Source organism: Lissotriton vulgaris, chromosome 1_1 (assembly GCF_964263255.1).
Source record: "Lissotriton vulgaris chromosome 1_1, aLisVul1.2, whole genome shotgun sequence".
Taxonomy (NCBI): domain Eukaryota; kingdom Metazoa; phylum Chordata; class Amphibia; order Caudata; family Salamandridae; genus Lissotriton; species Lissotriton vulgaris.
Window position 1 is genome coordinate 310034411 of NC_141685.1, and position 18808 is coordinate 310053218.

General features: G+C 44.0%; 2 protein-coding genes across 2 annotated transcripts in view; one reads left to right on the top strand and one right to left on the bottom strand.

Annotated features, from left to right (window-relative positions):
* Positions 1–1169, bottom strand: part of LRRC41 (leucine rich repeat containing 41) — a 183535-nt gene extending 182366 nt beyond the window's left edge. Inside the window, exon 1 of the mRNA XM_086952344.1 lies at positions 817–1169. Within this exon, the coding sequence (XP_086808470.1) occupies positions 817–919 (103 nt within the window). The 5' untranslated portion in view covers positions 920–1169. The remainder of the gene's footprint in view (positions 1–816) is intronic.
* Positions 1170–1617: 448 nt separating this feature from the next.
* UQCRH (ubiquinol-cytochrome c reductase hinge protein) overlaps positions 1618–18808 on the top strand; it is a 119133-nt gene continuing 101942 nt past the window's right edge. Inside the window, exon 1 of the mRNA XM_086952345.1 lies at positions 1618–1819. Within this exon, the coding sequence (XP_086808471.1) occupies positions 1766–1819 (54 nt within the window). The 5' untranslated portion in view covers positions 1618–1765. The remainder of the gene's footprint in view (positions 1820–18808) is intronic.

An 18808-nucleotide genomic window follows, 5' to 3' on the forward strand; every position in this document is an offset into this window, starting at 1 on the left:
CTGCCCCCGCATTTTTAGTGGCTAAAATGAACCAATCTACAGAACATGTACAAGTTCTACTGCCTAAGAACTCCAAGTCCAGGTTCATCAACTCAGTGCTGCATCTGGCACAATCATGATACATGGGTACAACTGTAAATCGTCCATGGTGTCGGCAATTCTTCTTAGTGTTTAGGTTTTGCTCGTTTTTTTATCCAAAGGATAGTTCCAGCTACATGTGAATCTTTGATCAATACAACAATATAAACTCATTCTGATTTATACTTGTGTCCGCAGTCTATGAACCGCGTAGCCTCTTCAGATATGCCCCTAATACTAACCTTGCCCTTAATTGTGTGATGCAAAAAAACTGTTATCACTCCCCAAAATCTGCCTCTTTGTCAGCTAGTCACCTTAGACCTGCGTCATTCTCATCTAGGCTACCATGTGGTTTCTCCCCCCCCCCCCCCGACCATGACCAGTATTTTAATGTCCTAGTGCATACAAAAAGTAGGAACATCATCTATAGAAAGTATTTTTGTCTCATATCAGTAAATACCTAGAATAGCAAATATAAAAAGAAAGAAATGTATAATGTTCCCTGGAACTGTCTTAGTGATCCACGGCTGATCTTTAACATTAAAAAAAAAATAATGACGATTTTATATACAGGTGTACTTAAGTATTTTGTCGGTCGTTTTATGAAATATTAAAAAAAATGACCAAATGGCAGGCATTTTTCTCCGGGAAATGTGACAACCCTATATCTAATCCCAGGTATACAGGCTGTGTTGCTTCCAGTCCTTACTGCAGATGTACATCGTGAGCCCATCTTACCCCAGACTTCGGGCTCCAACCGCTCCATGTTTTCGCTCACGGCGCGCACACACAAGGATACGAGGGAGCATGATCCCTCTGCCTCCTGCGCCTCTAGCTCCATGTTGCCCCGAGTTTCTGGAGACCCCAGTCAGCCTACTACCCATCGCACACACCCTGAGAACCGCGCAAGAACCGCACAGGGAGCAGGTTCCGCGTCAAATCGCGGCTGGGGGACGCCATCTTAGGATGGTCACGTGAGCGCGCTTCCTAGTCAGCTGAAATGAGAACATTTAGGCAGGTTAGCACTACCAGGAATCTATACAGACAACATCTAGTGCCCGGCAACGCAAAGATTGAAAGAAAAGAAAGACATAACATGCCAATTACATCACGTGATATGCATACTGACACAGACAAAGGACAAGTGGTTACTTTACAGTCAATGCCCATTTCGGATAATTATATAATTCCGCGTTATCGCAATTTAAACATCACGCAATCTTTAAAAAAAATTCTAATGAAAGATGTTTATATGTTTTGATGTTCAGTCATTTAGATTAGCAATACATTATGTGTGGTATATATTATAAAATGAAAGGCCAGATGTATATTTTCTCAGTTTTTCATTGAATTTCAAGTTTTTTAATTTCAATAAGTCTAATTTGTTTCTTTAGTTGGGTTTTTGTGTTCGCAATTCTAAACTTATCCGAGTTTTTTCACCTGCTACCCTTGTAAGATGGCGACCCCATTCGCTATTTCTATCCAGCGTCACTGGGGTACCACAAAACAGTATTGCTATAGGCCAGAAGCAATTTCTCCGCGCTAGCTTCTGTCAGTCTAGAGATTTAGTGGCCTTGGAAATACTTCTTCCGCTAACGTTCCTGGGTCACAGTGGCGTGTTTCCGGCCTATGACCCAGACGTCCTTTTGCGTTATCGGTTGATGATAGTGGCTGCTGTGGATAAAACATGGGTCTAGGAGAAGAGAAAGTCTGCGCGATCTACGAGGGGGAGCCCGAAGAGGTAATAGGATCTCTGTGTGAGTGAGCTTAAGGTTTCAAAATGGGAGTCAAGGGGAAGGGTTGGAAGTTCTGAGAACCAAGCCATAGCTGAAGGGCGCCTTCTGAATGTCTCACTTTGACATATTTAGGTGCAATTACTTAATGCAAATTAGCAGGCCCCGCGATAAATATACCCCCCCCCCCCCAAACAAATGCCACGGACTGTCATTCAAACACTATGGTAACATAACGAATTTTCACCCAACACGCAGTCTTTGCATCCACACCCATGACACAACAAATACCGCCGTCCTTACTCGCATAAAGGGACGATGAATGAAACGATCTCACCACCTAAGAAATCATAACCTCAACCACCCAAAACATCTCCCGTTCCAACAATTAAGTACCACCCTTGCCACCGCATCATAGTCACTATAAAATTACCAAACACTTCATATTTCCTATATTCCTTCAAACAACTTTTCATCTGAGACGATCTCATTAATGTTCTTAGCGTAGACTATTGCTTATCCATGATTCATCAAGGGAAAGTAAAACGCGAAAGGTGGATTGCATTAATTTAAATTACGATAGGCGGCTATCCAGTGCATAGTTTTTGATAGCGTTGAGTGAACCAGAAATTTAACTGGGAGAGCCCTTGAAAAATGTTGTCGTAGAAATCCTTCAACAAACCATATGTAAAAAAACATAACATCTCTTCAAAATTAAAAAACGTTTATTTCTTGATCATGCGGAAGCATTTCACCGTAGCACGTTAGATTAAACTGCTGCATTGATGGCGTTTTTAGACAGGATCGTCTTGAAACATTAACATTTAATTACGCTCCCCTCACCGACTGCTTCATTAGTGAACCAAAACGGAAGTCAGTGGACTCATGCCTTTGCTAATAGGGTGCCCCTTGAGTCCTATGGCACAGTGAGCCTAAGACCCATGTTGCAGTATGAAGCGTTTTTCTCTCTGCACAGTTTATTTCCCCTAAACTGCAACTGGGCCGACCTACGATTAAGAGACACCAGTCCAAAAATGTGCATCTTTTACCACAGAGGGACTGATCCTCCGACAGATCTTGCTCTGCCGATAGGATAGGTGGAAACTGGGATACTAAAATTCCACAGTAGTTGGCCAATGATGATCACTTAATTGGCAAATAATTCACACAATCGAGATCAATTTCAACACTTAAAAGTTCCTTTAGTTAAAAATGTCTTTTCTCGTTTTTTCATTAACAAACAAACCCAGTCATTGTCGGTGGTCTAATACTGCTTTTTGAAGCTGGGTCTCTACAGAATTCATGAACTTTACCCCGCGGCATATTAGAATGTTTGAACCTGCTCCCATCCAGCTGGTCACAGCTTGCCTGCAGGTACGGATCTGTAGCATATTAAAAATTGGTTTCAGTAAAATTTTCCTTTCTTCTTTAGAAGACTCACACGTGCACAGGAGGTGGCACAAGGTCTCACTGTGATAATCACATAATCTACATCTTCGTTCCTGGTGTGTGACCTTCCATGACGGAATCAAGTCTTTTGAGAAATGGTCGCCCATTCTGAAGGCCATGAATTTTGTTTTTATTGATAGCCGGAAGTGCTCAGTGAGATAGGGTTGAGGTTTTAGTCGTTTGTACGAATTTAGAATGGTCCATGCATGTCGACGTTTGGCCAAAGTCTTTTTATCTTCTACCAGAGATAAGGCTTTTGCGTTTAGATTGCAAATTTTTTTAAAGGACGTTGTTTCCGGTGGGTTGTTCCAGATCTCCACTATTTTTAGGGTGTCTAGTGATGCTCTCAGGTCATAGCCCCATGAGTTGGGTTCCTGTTGGTGATATTGTTTTTTAATTTCTTGCCAACATAAATTGTTTAAAGATCCTATTTCCGATAATCTCAATTTCCAGCACCATTTCACTAGGGCTGCTTTCCTTTGGTATATTTGATTTTGCAAACCAAATTCTAGCCTTATTTGGGCAGGGGCTGCTCCTTTGTGTATGTGAAAAACAGCTTTGTATATTCTTGTCTGGAGTGCGTTTAGAATAGCTGCTTCTTTCCCATGCCATATTTCCAGTCCATATGAGAGGGATGGTAAGACTTGGGCTGTCATTACTTTTAACAGGTGGTCATATGATGGACATTGCAATTTCTTTTGCAGAACTTTGTAAGCAAAACTCAGTGCTTGTGCTTTTGCAGCAATAGTTCTTTTATGATCTGTGATGGACATGTTTTTACTTAATGTAACCCCCAAGCAGTTGTTTCCGCGATGGATTTTCCTTTTGTTTGCCAATTGAAGGATTTTCCACTGGTGCCCGTCAATCTCACCACCTTTGTTTTTTTGATGTTTATTTCCAAGCCTTCTCTCTCGAAATAGTCTGTTAGTTCCGATATTGCTCTTTGTAGGCCTATTGGAGTTAGGCTTAAAACTACAATGTCGTCCGCATATTGGAGGCACTGGATGCTTTCATTGGCCAGTTTAGGCGGGTGTCCGTTAACATTCTTGAGTTGATCTTTCAAATCGGCCAGATATATATTGAAAAGGCTTGTGGAGAGCACGCAGCCTTGTTTAAGGCCATTAGTTATTTTTTGTTCAGCAGATATTCTTCTTCCATCACTCAATTTTACCTTAGCCCATGTTCTGCTATATAAAGCCATTATTGTTTCCGTTAGTGCCGGCGGGAGACCCATAAGATCCAGTTTTTCCTTAGTAGTTTTCTGGGAACTCGATCGAAGGCGGATTTCAGGTTTATGTAGCAGGTTATTAAACCGGTCTTCCTTTTCCTTGCTCCTTCGATTAGTAATGACAGGGCTGACAGATTGGTTAAGCAGCCCATGCCTTCCCTAAAACCGGTTTGGAAATTGGGTATTATTTTGTGATCCTTTATCCATTGTCGTAGTAGAGACAGTATACAAGATGAAAAAAGCTTTGCCTCCACATCGATTAAAGCTATTAGTCTGTAGTTGCCAGGGTCCACTCTGCATCCACTTTTAAGGAGAGGGTGGAAGATGTTTCCTTGCCAAGACTCTGGAATTTTTTTTTCCTTATGAATGAAATTAAACAATGGTGTCAGGTAAGTTGCCCAGAAGTCGATATCATATCTGAATAAGGCATTTGGCATTCCATTTGGGCCAGCTGCTCCCTCCGCTTTTAATTTCCTTATTAGGCCGGTTAGTTGTTTGGTAGTTGTCAAGGGCATTTGGTCCTCTTGGGCCGTGCCTTCAGGCTGGTTCTTTTTCCACTGTCCGAGGATTTTTTCTTTTTGTTCTTGACCTTTTTTTAGGTAATTAGATGTTACTGAGTTAATTGGGAGGCTCTGGATGTTATACAAATTGTCGAAATATGCAGCCCATGTTTTTTCACTTATTCCTATGTTATGTTGATCACCTGCTCCTTTCGATAATTTATTTATAATTTTCCAAAATTCTCCACTGTTTGGTAGTTTGCTTGTTCTTAACAGTTCATTCCAGATTTCCTCTGTGTAAGATGTTTTTGCTTTTCTGCAATCTTTTTTGTATTCTTTCCTCATTTTTTGTATAGCGGTATTATCTACTTCTTTTCCTAATCTTTTTTCTGCGGCCATTTTTCTTAACTTTTTTGCAATTTCTCTTTTCTTATCTCTTAAGTTGAAATTATACCACGGATCTTTATTTACTTTGTATCCATAAATTGCCTGAGTTTTTACCGCGAATTTTCCTAGTACAAATTTATGCAAATTCTCCCACTTTGTTATGGGTGATTGGTTTTTTATGGCGTTCGTAAGATTTACGTGTTCCAGTACTGAGTCCATTATTTCCTTTTTTTATTGGGCCTTTGCTTTTGATTTTCTTCAATTTGTATATCTCCGGGATCGCGGTAAGAAATTCTAATTGAGTTTTCTCTTCAATGTTTTTCCTCATTATTATCTCTTGTGGGGAATGATCGCTCTCTGGTCGAATTAGGATTCCAAAATAGTCAATGCTCTTTTTTAGTTCATTGCTTATTAAAGTGAAATCAATTATAGAATTCCTTTTGCCGCTGGTAAAAGTGGTTTTGGCAGGTATATCTCCCTCTGTGTTTCCATTTAGGATTATTAAACCTAGAGATTCCAGTTCTCCCCAAATATTATGTGATTTATCCTTGGTCGTATTGGCTTTTATTAGGTTACTGTTGAAATCGCCGGAAATGAATATCTCATGTAATAAGTTCTGCGTAGGGATTTTATCAAATTTGCTAGAGTTAGAGCTTTGTTCTTTTTTGTTGTCTTTTCTGGGTGGATATATATGTTTATAATTATTAAATTCCATCCTAGACTTTTTTTATTAGCTTTTGACTCTATTTTGAATAGTTGTAACCAATTTTCCCCTACATCGAGCAATTCGGTTTTCCAGTCTAGATTGTTCGTAATAAAGATAGACAGGCCACCCCTTGGGTGTCCATACTTTTCCAGTTTTTCTGCCAGTATGTGGTGTTATTCGTATCCCATAATTTGCTTCTGGGTTAGATTCCATGTTTCCTGAAGTAGTATTATTTCGAAATTACTCAGGTAGTCTATTGTCTCTTGATCTTGGGACATTTCTTTGAAACCGTGTACATTCCATGAGCAAATCCTTATTTTTGTTTCTGGTTTTGAGAATAATTTGATGTTTTGTCTTTGGTTTTTTAGTGCCAGTTTCACTACATCAGGATCGATGAGAATTTAGTGCTTGTGCTACCCAAGACCAGTCTTTGTATTCCTTCTGACGCTGGTATTCCTGCTTTGTATTGATACTGCTCAGATCTTGTTCGGAGATTGATTTATTTCTTGCTCCCTTTAGGATTGATTGCGTTTTTTCCTTTGTATTATTAGATTGGGAAAATGTATTACTTAACAGTGGGAATGGATATTTTATTGGGGTGTGAAGCTCTAGAGTTATTCCCCATTCTGAAAAGTCAGTCCTAGTTGAAAAAATGAGATCTGCTATTTCTTTGGATCCCCAGGTGGTTCTACGTATTTCCATGTCCGTTTCTTTGTTTCCTTGGATGAATTCTAGGGCTTTTAGGTCGCTTTTTGTTATACCCCTTAATTTTGGTATCACTTCAAATAATCGCAGGATGTTTCCTCTGTTCAGTGTGTCTGTGGTTCCTTTTGTTTGATATTCCGGCTTAAACAGTAATGTACATTCTGTTTCCATACTAACCGATTCAAGCTGTCGGGTTTGGTAGACTCTCCTTTTTCCCTCACTTGGATCAAAACGAATGTGAGATATGTTAGCATTCTGGCAGACCGTGGTTGTTGAATCCGGTCGAGTATAATCTACCATGGATGCCTCTTTTGTGGGGTGCATTTCTTCTCGACTTATTTGTATGTTGTTTACGTTTTGCCCTATTTTATCATTAGACTCATTTTCGGGACTATCTCTGCAAGTTCTTCCTTTATTTCCTACTGTGATGGTCAGATAAATATTCGATTCCCTCACATGGTCTGCCTCTATTTTTTGTCTTTGCTCGTGTTCCGTTTTTTTCTGGTTGAATGGTGGATTTCCGCCATTATGACAACTTGATCCTTTTTGGGCCAGAGTTTCACAAACCCTTTCTTGCGTGTTTTCCTGTATTTTTTGTTGTTCTACGGCTTCTCTATGGTTTGGTTTTAGTGTTTCGTTTTTGTCATTGGTTTTCTTTAAGATTGACTTTTCCTCATCTGTTGATTTCCCTTCTGTGTTTGATGGTGTTTTGGTCTGATCTGAAGGTCTTGTTTGTTCTTCTGCTTCCTCTGTATTTTTTTCTTTTTTTCCATCCTCTCTGGTGGAGGTGTCTGTGATCTGATTAGTAGGGGCAACTTTTGTCTTTTGTTCGAAAATAGCAAAGAGTTGGTTTACCTGCTTACTTTTAATAGCTTTTTTTCTCGCCTTCCTTGCCCGTTTCCGTTGTCTTTTGGTTAGGGGTTCTGACATGCCCGACAAACTCATTGTTTTGTTTTCTTCCAGGCCCCTCGTTAGTGGTTCATTTTTGTCTGTGTCATTTAGAGTTTTTTCTTCTATGATATTGATAGTTCTCTTTTGATTTACGAATTTATTGACCTCTATGGCCTCTATGTTGAGGTTGTCACTTTTGTTGGTTTTCCCACATGTTACCTCTAGTATGTCTTTCAAAATGTCTGGGAGGGTTGCTAATTTGTCTATTATTTCCTTGCAGACACAATTTTGGTCTGTTAGTTTCTTTATGTCGTACAGTGTCTTTACTATCCGTAAAAAAGTGCGATTCTCTTAGGTGCTGCTCTCCAGCTCATTTGCTCTTGCTCTGCTCAAAACTGGGTCGACTGGGCTGGTACAGAACAAAGACCAGGCGAGTGCCGATAATTTCTACTGCCCCAAAGGTTTTCCGGCTGATCCTTTACTACTCCCTACGGGTTCACTGCCACTCCTTATGAGCTCGTCTGCCTCATATGCCTCTTATGCCGGCCCTCGCTTTACCCGGCTCTCCAATTTCTCAGAGGATTTTATCCGGGTTAAGTCTTTGCTGTTTCGCAAACCCGCGTGACTCTTCCAGCTCCAACTCCTTCAGCCACTTCGTAACCAGAGCCTTGGGGGAGCCTTGGGGATGCTTTAGATTTTTTTGATTCACTTCGCTAACATAGCTTTACTCCTCTGCTCCTCTGCTCCCGCTCTGCCAAAAGTCCTCTTTTCTGACTCAAGGGGGTTTCAAAGTGTTCGGAGGACACAGAGGGCTTCCTGGTGCCCAATTCCCTCTGCCACCCCTCTTAGACTGTTTAACTGCTTTGAAATGTCTTGAATTGTCATTAGGTTTGTTTAAAAACGCTGCCGCAGCTGACTCTTGCTACCCCCACGTGACAGCTCAATAGCTGCTCCACAAACGCCACAAACGCCAGCGGCGCTAGCCCACGCTACTTGCCTCAGCTCTTTGCTCGGCTCGACTTTTAAGTCTCCTCTGCTGACCGCTGGCTGTTGACGGCTGCCGTTGGACGCTTTGCTGTTTGGCGGTGCAGTACTGTTCTGTCTGTTAATTCTGCGGGTGTTTTCTGCTAGGCACTGTGACCTGCAACCTGCAGGCGGCAAGCAGCAAACGGTCTATAAACGGATCACACTCGTACTCGGCCGTGGCAACCAAACACGATTTTCCGAGAATAACGCTACTCCCGCTGCCGCCTTCTCCGCCGCCGCTGCTCTCTGCACTCTGCGAAAACTCTCTGATTCTCTCTGATTCTGCTCTCTGGCACCACCTTCAGTCTTCAGGCACAACTCGAATGCGGCGATTAATCTATCCATATACTTCATTTAAAGCATCACAAAGTTTCACTACCATGTAGGCAGTTCAAAAATCGTATCTAAAATCAATTTTCTGAGGGTCAGGGTTCAAGTTTAGAGTTAGGACTAGTCCATTAGTATTTAAAAAACAAGCATTTGCAATGCAATAGGTCTCACATTCACACGATTTTGAGCTATTGGCATTGTAAATGACAATGCCTTCTATTTAAGTTTTGGGTTTTAAAACATAAATACAAGGCAGTGTTATTGCTAATACTAATAGCTCAATAAATGCGATGAACCTCGCCATCTATACCAACAGAAAGGGCGCTTTAGATATATCAGGTCAAAGAGCAAACACCCCGATGAAAGCACCTCAGAATACTGAACGGACAGCAACTTAACTTTAAAGCAAACATCGTTTGTCACAAAATGAAGGGACCCATGCACTGGCGGTATTTCATATCAATGGAAGATACAGGAGTTATAAAACGCACAAACAGCAGCTGTTCTTCACACCGTTGTGCTGGTGCTTTTATTGGCAGCGCTGGCAGGGGCAATAGGTGGTGCAATCTGCAGTGGCCTCCTGACACTTATGGTTTTTACAAATTAAGCACTGTCACGCTGCGTGCACCGCGCCTACTCTAAACAGAGTGAAGCGCTGTATGTACTGTAACCAGACCTGCAGTCCCCATTAGAGTCCCCATTACAAGTGCTGCACATGCAGACGCCTATGATGCAATAGCCCCGGTCACCTGTGCTTTGAAACGCTGTGTGCAGTGTAAAAAGGCCACAGGCTCTCACCACAACAACTGCACGTGCAGACGCGTGTGACGCAATAGCACCGGTCACCTGTGCATCGTAGCACTGTGTGCACTGTAACCAGGCCCACCATCAGTACTGCAGTGCCGACGCGTGAGCACCAGGTGTGGTGCAGACCCGAGACGTAAGGCATCCTGACCTGCTGGCAGCTGGGCTCTAGGCACAGAGAAGACCACCACACAACGGCAGTGATGATGTTGGTATGATAACTGGCAAGCTTAATTAACACACAGAAAGTGATGGGGCGTTGATATTGACTTATAAAATACCAGTGGCTGCAGCGCTCAACTAAACTGACACATTAATTAATGAAACAAAAAACAGATGTCAGTTTTAACAATACGTTTACTTTTGTAAACCTCATTACAATTTTTTCTGCTGATTGCTTACTGAATACTGCAACATTATGTTACAAGCCAAAACAAACAATTCTACTTGGTGAATGTAAACTACAAAATAACTAAACTCTGCCACATCAGGCACTGGTTTGAGACAATGGAAACACAGATGCTTTTAAAGTTGCTCACTAGGTACACTCTCCACTGCTAAGGGAGAAACTCCTGTTAGTGTCTGGTGCGGAACCACAACCAAATGTCTACCCCCGAGAATATTTTGCAACGTAAAGGGCTTTGGCTTGCGGACAGTGGAGACTCAAACCAACCTTTACTGACGGCATTACACAATGACAAAGGAAATGAAACGTGGGATGAACGTATTGAACCTCTGAAATAGACCCACTTTAACTATGCATCAAGCAGGCTGAAGAAAACACGGGACTGCGTAGTCGCAACTCACAATGTACATGGTAAGGGGTTTAACTAGGCCTTCAGGGGGTGCGGCGCATTAACAGACCTACATATGCTACGTGGAAGCGGAAAATCCTTTAACCAATTAAGTGCCTACAGTTCTCCGGTCTAGACACCCAAACCATAAAGCATAGAGGCTGCACTGGCGAATATGACCTTTCAAATATGTTGCACGGGTCCACGCAATATTCAAGTTTGTAGTCATTGCATGGTATAGGGTGGCCTTTCACAGTAGTTCCAAGTACAATGAGAGTGGGCAAAGGGGGAGGGGGGGGCGGGGGGGACAATGGACATCCTGCACAGAAGGGCAACGCACACTCGTCCGTAGTGTGAGTGCACAAAAGCAATCGCTTCGGGGACACGGATTTTACTCAACCGCCAATTCCATGTGGATTTAGCTGCTCTATCAGTATCAACACAACACCCTCCTGCGAGGACGGGTTTAAACACGTGGGTCAGAAGAAATCCTTGAAGCAACAAAGTGCCGCCTCGCCACACAGTTGAGAGGGAATCGGACTAGAGCAGAGCAAACCAACAAGCGAGGAGCGCACCAGCAGGGCTAGCGGGCAGCTCAGCTGATTATCATGGCACTCTGTAGAGTTCTGATTACTTTGCTTATGTCCCTTTGGGGGTGCAACTCCAGCACTTTTAACTCGGGCTGCTCTACAAGCCCCGTTCTACCACCATCACTGCGCGCCCCTCGCTCTGTCTCGATTACCCGCCTTCAGCTCGCTTACAATCACCATAGGATCACAATCACATTTACAATATCACGTGATCTTTCATCCAAAATGAAGCAGCTGTGGGCAGGTCATGTGCAGAAAAAACTTTCCTCATAGGTAGACTAATCCTTCATGCGCATGAGCATTTGGTATCCTTACCTTTTGCTCTTTCTGCTGTTTACTAACGGTCGTCGGTCGTAACGAATCAATGTGACGTACAGATAGGTCCTGCTAAGGAAGGCTTTTATTTGATATCCAAGGATCCTCCCTTGAACTCTTTATCGCCCTCAAGTCCTCCCCAGGCAGCTGACTGTATGTATCTGCCCCACTACACAGCTATCTAGCGAGTCGGACAATAGTCAAATCGACTTTCGCACGAAGACTCGGTCTCTTTGCTTAGTTGCTCATTCATTACATCACACTTTTTATTTATTTTTTTCTCAGCACCCAATATCTTAAGACATCATTGCTATCAGTACTTTTTTAAACAAGGAGGGTCCATCCTCTAACTCCTAAACGGATGTATGTATATACAACCACTGCAATGCCTCCTTCCAGCAAGGCGAACGAGGCAACAATGACGAAAAACGCACACACAAAAAAAAGGGGGCGGGAACAGCTACTGAATCCTTTCCCTCCAGGACTCCGTGACCGGCCTCGTGGTTGCCAGAGCAATGTTTCTGGAAATCGGCTTGCGACACCAGAAGTCAGGTCACGGAGTCCTGAAAAGGAGGGAGTATAGCAGACAAATCATCCACACAGCGGCATTGTCCGATGGCAGGCCTCCATTTCGCGAGGCCGGCCAATGGCAGAAGGGGCGTGGTTTCATGCCCCTTCTTGTTTACAAGAACTCTCGCCTGCAGCAGCGCATGCGCTGCAACGCAGGCTTCGACCTAAAAAACGGGATACTCGACAACTTTTGAATAGTTTGGCAAAAAAGCTCAGATGCTACTGATTTGATTGTAGCATTCAGCAAACGAGTCCTTAAGAAAGGAAAGTCTTAATAAGTGGAAAAATATATAGGCAAAGCATCTCCTTGTTCAAGAGTAAGAAAAGTATAAAGATGGGTACCAGGATAAAAATACGTGCACTTTCCATTATCAAAATGATGTGCGCACAAGAAATTGTTGGGGGTAGCCGTCCTGCTCCTCCTTTTGGTATCTTCTTTGATACAGTTCCTTGCAAAGTCCTGGGGTGATGAGACATCACCACCATATAAAAACCATCTCGTGGTCTATGTCCTCACACTATCTTTTGGAATAACTTGCAACGTTCTAGAAAATTCTAATTAAGTTCATGAAAAACTATGAAATGACAGTTCACATACTCCTAGAATCGGAAGAAAAGGGTAAAATGTTGCAAATTTATGGAAACAGCTAGACTCCGCTTCCTATACGCAAACTGTTAAAGCAAGCATGGTCCGTACAGAGAGAGCTACATTTTCACTACACGTTCAATGTCACAGAGTCAGCAACACAAGAAAAGCGTTTGAGGCATCATTTGAAAACAGTAAGCCTTTAACTTGACTTTTAGATGGAGCGCTTTGCACATGACTTGGGGTGGGTCGGATTGGGGGGGGGGGGGGTATGACTTGTGGCTGAGGGATGCTGAGTGGGAGGGAGACTGCATTGTGTGCTTCTGGGATGACTGGTACTACTGTTCTGCCTGCATGGACATGATGGTCAGTGCCTTTTAATCCAGTAGTGCACTGGTGAATACTGGTGGGACATGGTCAGGGATGTTTGGATGTAGTACTGGTTCATGTTAAGGGGATTGACTGGCCGGGTAGCTGACTGGTGGAGTAAATTAGCCAGTCCCTTTTGGACTGGCTGCGATGCCGTGCACGTCCTGGAAAATGTGGGTGGGCATAGATAATCAAAAGGTTGAGCTATGTTTTGTCCGGGAGGGTGCGGGTAGGTTGTTTAACACGTTTTTGTTCTACAGATGGCAGAATTCAGAGGGTCCTAGCGCTTGGCGGGGCTGTCGACGTGGAACGTCAGAAGGGTTAGGGACCTACACCAAGCAGTATAGGATGCTCACCTTACTGAAACAGCATATTATTTCCATAGCCTGCTTGCAGGAAACACACTTAGAGGATGCAGATGGCAGACGACTTTCCAAGAAATGGGGAGGGTAGGTATTCCACTCTTATTCAACATGCGCCAGGGGCATGCTAATCTGGGTGGCGCCTATGGTCCCGTTCTCCCCCTTGTACATTGAAACAAGTGTGAGTGGTGATTTATTTTGCTGCCGGAGACGCTGGACGGACGTGACCTGACCATTTGGAAAACTTATGCCCCAAACAAGGAGGACCCTGCGTTTTATCAAAACATACAAGACCTGCTAACGCACAATGTAGACTCTTCAAAACTGTGGTTGGGCAACTTTAATTGTATTCTAGAGGCTGACTTGAACAGGGCATCTCCCTGGGATGTGTGTGTGGGGGGGGGGGCGACTAGGACCAAATCATTATTGGCTACTGCGCTACACATGGTGATGCAAAACATGGGTTTCACAGATATCTGGCTGCTGACCCACCTAGCGCAAAGGGTATACACCTGTCATTTCACCACACATAATACGTACAGTGGACTATATAGGATACTGGTGACTGGATTTCTGCATATGGGAGAAATGGAGGTGTCCCACTTGCAGTGCTTCCTGTCGGACCACTCCCCTGTAAGCTGTCTAGTGCAGTGGGGAGAATGTGCACAGGCGACGGTCATGGAGGATGTTGGCTGATGTCCTAGAGGACGCAGTTGGGAGGGAGGTGCTCTTGCAGGCATTGTTTGATTACATGACAGTCAACTGGGGTACAGCGTTCAATGGGGCTATAGAGCGGGAGGCTCTGAAAGCGGTTTTGAGTGACCGGTTTATGGGTTTAACCTGCGGAATGCGTTGGCAGCTTCAGCAGGAAGGGGCAGTGGCGTCTGGCATAGATAAGGGGTGTAAAAAAAAAAACTTAACCTGATCGCTGCGTCCCACCTCTGTCATCTCTCCTGTCAGTTCGAAACAGGAAGTCCCCATGCTCCCCTAAGCCACTCACAATGCTGTTATGCAGCGTTATTGGTCTGTGTGCCGTGGTTTGGTGCTCAGACTGGGACTGGGAGTTTGGACATGTTCGCCACTCAGGCTGTAATGCAGCCTAGGTGAAGAAAATGCAAAGTGCGCATGACTGTTTAGCGAGCCAAACATTCATGCACACTTCGAGTGCCACCACTCCTCCCCCTGCTCTGTGAGCAGAGCAGCCCTGCCCACAAAGCTGTAGCAGCAGGAATAAATACAATGATAATGTTAGTTATTTTCATTTTTCCTTCACACTATTAAAAAGCAGAGGGGCGACGCTCCTCTGCCTTAGCGGAGGAGCCCCCACTGGGAAGAGGGATTGGAGGTGCCACGGCTTGCTCTGTACCACTAGGCTGCACACTTGCAGTATGCGACTAGATGGCTGGACAGAGGGGACAACTGAGAGAAGTGCCTACTTGCAGGGTCGGTAGTCGCAGACCACCTCCCTGTTGCACTAATGGAGGGCATGGGCGTTGCTAGGCACCTTCCCTAAGTTTTTTGCCAGACGGCGTATATATGGCAAAGCTACGTAGAAGTATTACTGGGGCGGGCCCCCTTTCACCAAAAACTCCTTGTTTGGATACTGACGACGGTCTGGCAAATGATGGACAACATGTCCTTTCAGGCTTGGTGGGACAGTTGTGCCCTGTTCAGGGACCTGTATCTAGGTGAACTTTTTATTTCCTTCGACCAAGCCTGCGAAGATTTTACGTTAGGACCAGGACATTTCTTACATCATGCTGGACTAATAAAGGTAACTAGAATGGCCTGGCCCACGTTCACGGCTGAGCCCCAGCCAGGGCATACGTTGGATGTTGTACTGTGTCATTGGTCGACATTTGATTACGTTACTAAATAGGTTTAAGAGTGCACGCAACGGGCCTGCCACCACGGGCGGGTGCTGCGTGAGATGCAGACCTGGAAACCTCGATTGTTGATGGAGCACGGTCAAGTATTTGTGAACTCAAACACAGTGTCCTTGCAATGCCCTCTTTAAGCTGGTGCACTGCAACTTTCTCCGAGGACTTAAATGACTCCTAAGAATCTCCACTGCATCCCCCCTCCTGCCCCCAGCAAGCCAGTTGCCCAAGCTGCAGTGTCAGTCGATTCAAGACTTCTGGGTACAAGTGGTGGCGGAACTCCAGCGAGCGGCACACCTCCGAACTGACTGTATACCACTACACTGGTTGTTTGACCATGCAACGCAGCTGAAGTGTCATAAGATGACATACAAATTCCTACATCTGGCCCCAATCCTAAACAGATGCAGAGTAGCCATCATCTGGATGGGTCAACGTCCCACTGCAGTCGAACAGTGGTACAGAGACATATGGGAGTGGGCAAAGGCAGTGGAGGTGCACATGTAGCTGAATCAGCATGATGAAATGCTGGAGGATGACCACAAGGTATGGGGGATGTGTGTGACACATTTTTGGACCCTCGCTCAGATGCATAGCCTTCTGATAGCGATGACACAGGAGCAAGTGTGAATGAGAACTCCACTTCAGATAGGGGGGAGGTTTGACCACAGTGATACTAGGGTGATTAAGCTGCAAGTCTGGTGTGAAGCCTTGCAGCATGGAGGGATGGGAGTGAACAACCTGATAGTTTGTTCTTTGTCTGAATGTGCTTCCCAAAAACACATGAACAGCATATAAAGTTGCGCGTACTGATGTCTTTTGTTTTATAAAACTGAAAAATACGCTTATTAAAAAAACGGAACTTGTACATGATTAGTTGAAATGCAATTTGAACTTTGGCACGTAATTAAATTACGATTAATATAATTTGTTTTCCCGAGTTTAAACTACATCAAATATCATCTAACAGAAATTAGCTATTAGTGAAAATGCACTAGTGATACAATTTTCTCAATATTCATAAAATGCACTTTTTTTCTAGAATTAACTATTAATATTCATTTTAAGAATTTCATAATTTATATTACTTCTAGTATCATTGTATTAAGTTTCAGACTTCCACTAAATTTCTACACACTTTTACACCACGTATGCATTTGCAGCACATTCATTTGAATAGCATTGAAGCACATATTCTTTAGTTAGCCACGAGTACACAGTCTACATTTTGTTATTTCTAATGTATATCTATTATTACTTTTAAAAGCATTATTTTACAGTGATTCTACTGCACTTTTTCTTCATTAGGGCTCGCCAGAGACCTATAGTCACCGGCTCAGCTTCCCAGGAGACAAGAGATGGCCACGCGCATCTTCAAGAATGGGATCGGAGCGGGCCGCGCGCGTGTGTACACATCTCCTGGGAAGCCTCAACACACGCATCCACACCTCCCCCTGTTGCATGTGCACACACACACACACACAGACGCACAGACACATACACACACATATCTCCCCCCCCCCCCCCCCCCCCCCCCACGACCCCTATCCACTAACCGGGCTCTTTTGTCGCGTCGCTGCGCTGCTAAAGGCGCCGCACTCCCCTGGTGTCTTCTCCGCCGTTTCACCACACGCGGGGCTTCCCTCAGGCCTGGGAGCCGCGCGTCACCGCTGCTCCTCTGGGCCAACCACTCCCCCAGGGCCGGGCTTCCTGCAACTTCATAGCAACCGGCTCTTGAAGCACTTCCGGTGACGACTTCCTGTTCTGTCTCCATAGCGACGGCTGTCAACTGAAGAGTTGGAGACGGGTGGGACATCCTGCCATTTGTCACGACTGCAGTTTATCCTTCCCTGTCAGCCCCGCTCCTTCCTTGTTTAAACCCTGGTGCCACTCAGCAAGGGCTGAAACCCGTGTAGACCCACAGATGCGTCACCTCAGCGACCGGGCTGCAGCGCCCCTTTCTGGACACAATCGATTACTAACCCTGTATCACCTGCACAACTATAACTTTACAATTCTACATAATTCACGTTTTATTTCGTTTGCTGAACATCTGAAACGCTTCAAACGCAGTTAATAACACACTAGCTGTTAATCATACAATGCTCTGCACCAAGGAGGAGTATTTTGCTTGGCAGTGCAAAGCGCCACGAAGCAGCTGGTTAATGTGCGTGTTGTGCTTTAGCTTTCTAACTCCTTGCGCTCGAGAAGGCAGCCAAAAATAGATCCCCCAATATGAAGACGTATAAATGGGTGCTCACTCAGAGCTCCCATGTGCAGTAAACGGAGAGGCAAAAGTCTGGGTTTGAGGAAGTGACACCTGCACTCTCTGACATCAGACCTTTGACCCCTTGAGGTACTGCCGGCTCCCATCGAGAGGCGGGTGGAGAGAGCCCTTCACATATTCGACTCATAAACAGCTGCTTTTGGGTGACGCCTCCCCATTAGGTTTAGGACCCGCGCAGTGATTAATTTGTAAAAGAATACGTGAAGTCGGCAGCAAGTGCTGCCTGACTACAAAGGCTGTGTGGTCTTAATTTCATCTGGTCCCTCTTTAATCCACCGCCAGTTAATCACGCTCTGTCACTGCACCAATCTCGTTCAGGCTATTTTGTGTCCCTGTTGTCTTTGCCATTGCTTCTTGTCTTTCTCCCTTTAGTGTTTTGCTCCCATAATCTGGGTCACAGTCTGAGTGAAAACTCGGTGCTGGTGAGCCCACCTGCAGGCACCGCTCCAAATTAAGAACGTGTGCGCTTGAGGGTGGTTGCTGGTGCTGACGCTCTGCCCCAGGTCAGGCACCGACATGCCCGCCAACTCGTGCACCGTGTATCTATCTGTCTATCTATCGCCCTCACTCTATCGCCCTCACTCTATCTATCGCCCTCCCTCTATCTATCTATAGCACTCACTTCATCTATCTATCTATCGCATCACTCAGCAGCATCACTCAGGGGCACCACAACATCACTATGCGCTACCACAGCATCACTAAACGCCACAGCATCAATCTGTGCAACCATTCAACAACAACTGGTTCAAATATGTTCTCTCAATGTTTCAAGCTTTATTACAAATGTCACAAAAAGATGTTAATATTTCACGTATTTCTTGGATTTTCGTCACAATAAAATACACTGAACATAATCTTCACAAAAGTTATTTACAAAAGTTTAAGCTATTGCCATTATAAATTACAATAACTTTTATTTAAGTATTAATTATTCAAAAAAAATTAAAAGCCATTGTTATTTGTAATATCAATACATGTAAGTCACGTAAATGCAACACATATTGCATTACAAATGCTATAGGTGTCACATTTGCGAAATTTAAAACTATTGGTATTGTAAATGACAAAGCTATTAATTTTGCTATTGTCAAAAGCAACACATAAATACAAAATTTGTCATTTACAATACCAATAGCTCAAACTTTCCTAATGCGAGACCTATTGCATTGCAAATGCTTGTTTCATGTGTATTTGTCTCTTCACATGTGTAAAGTA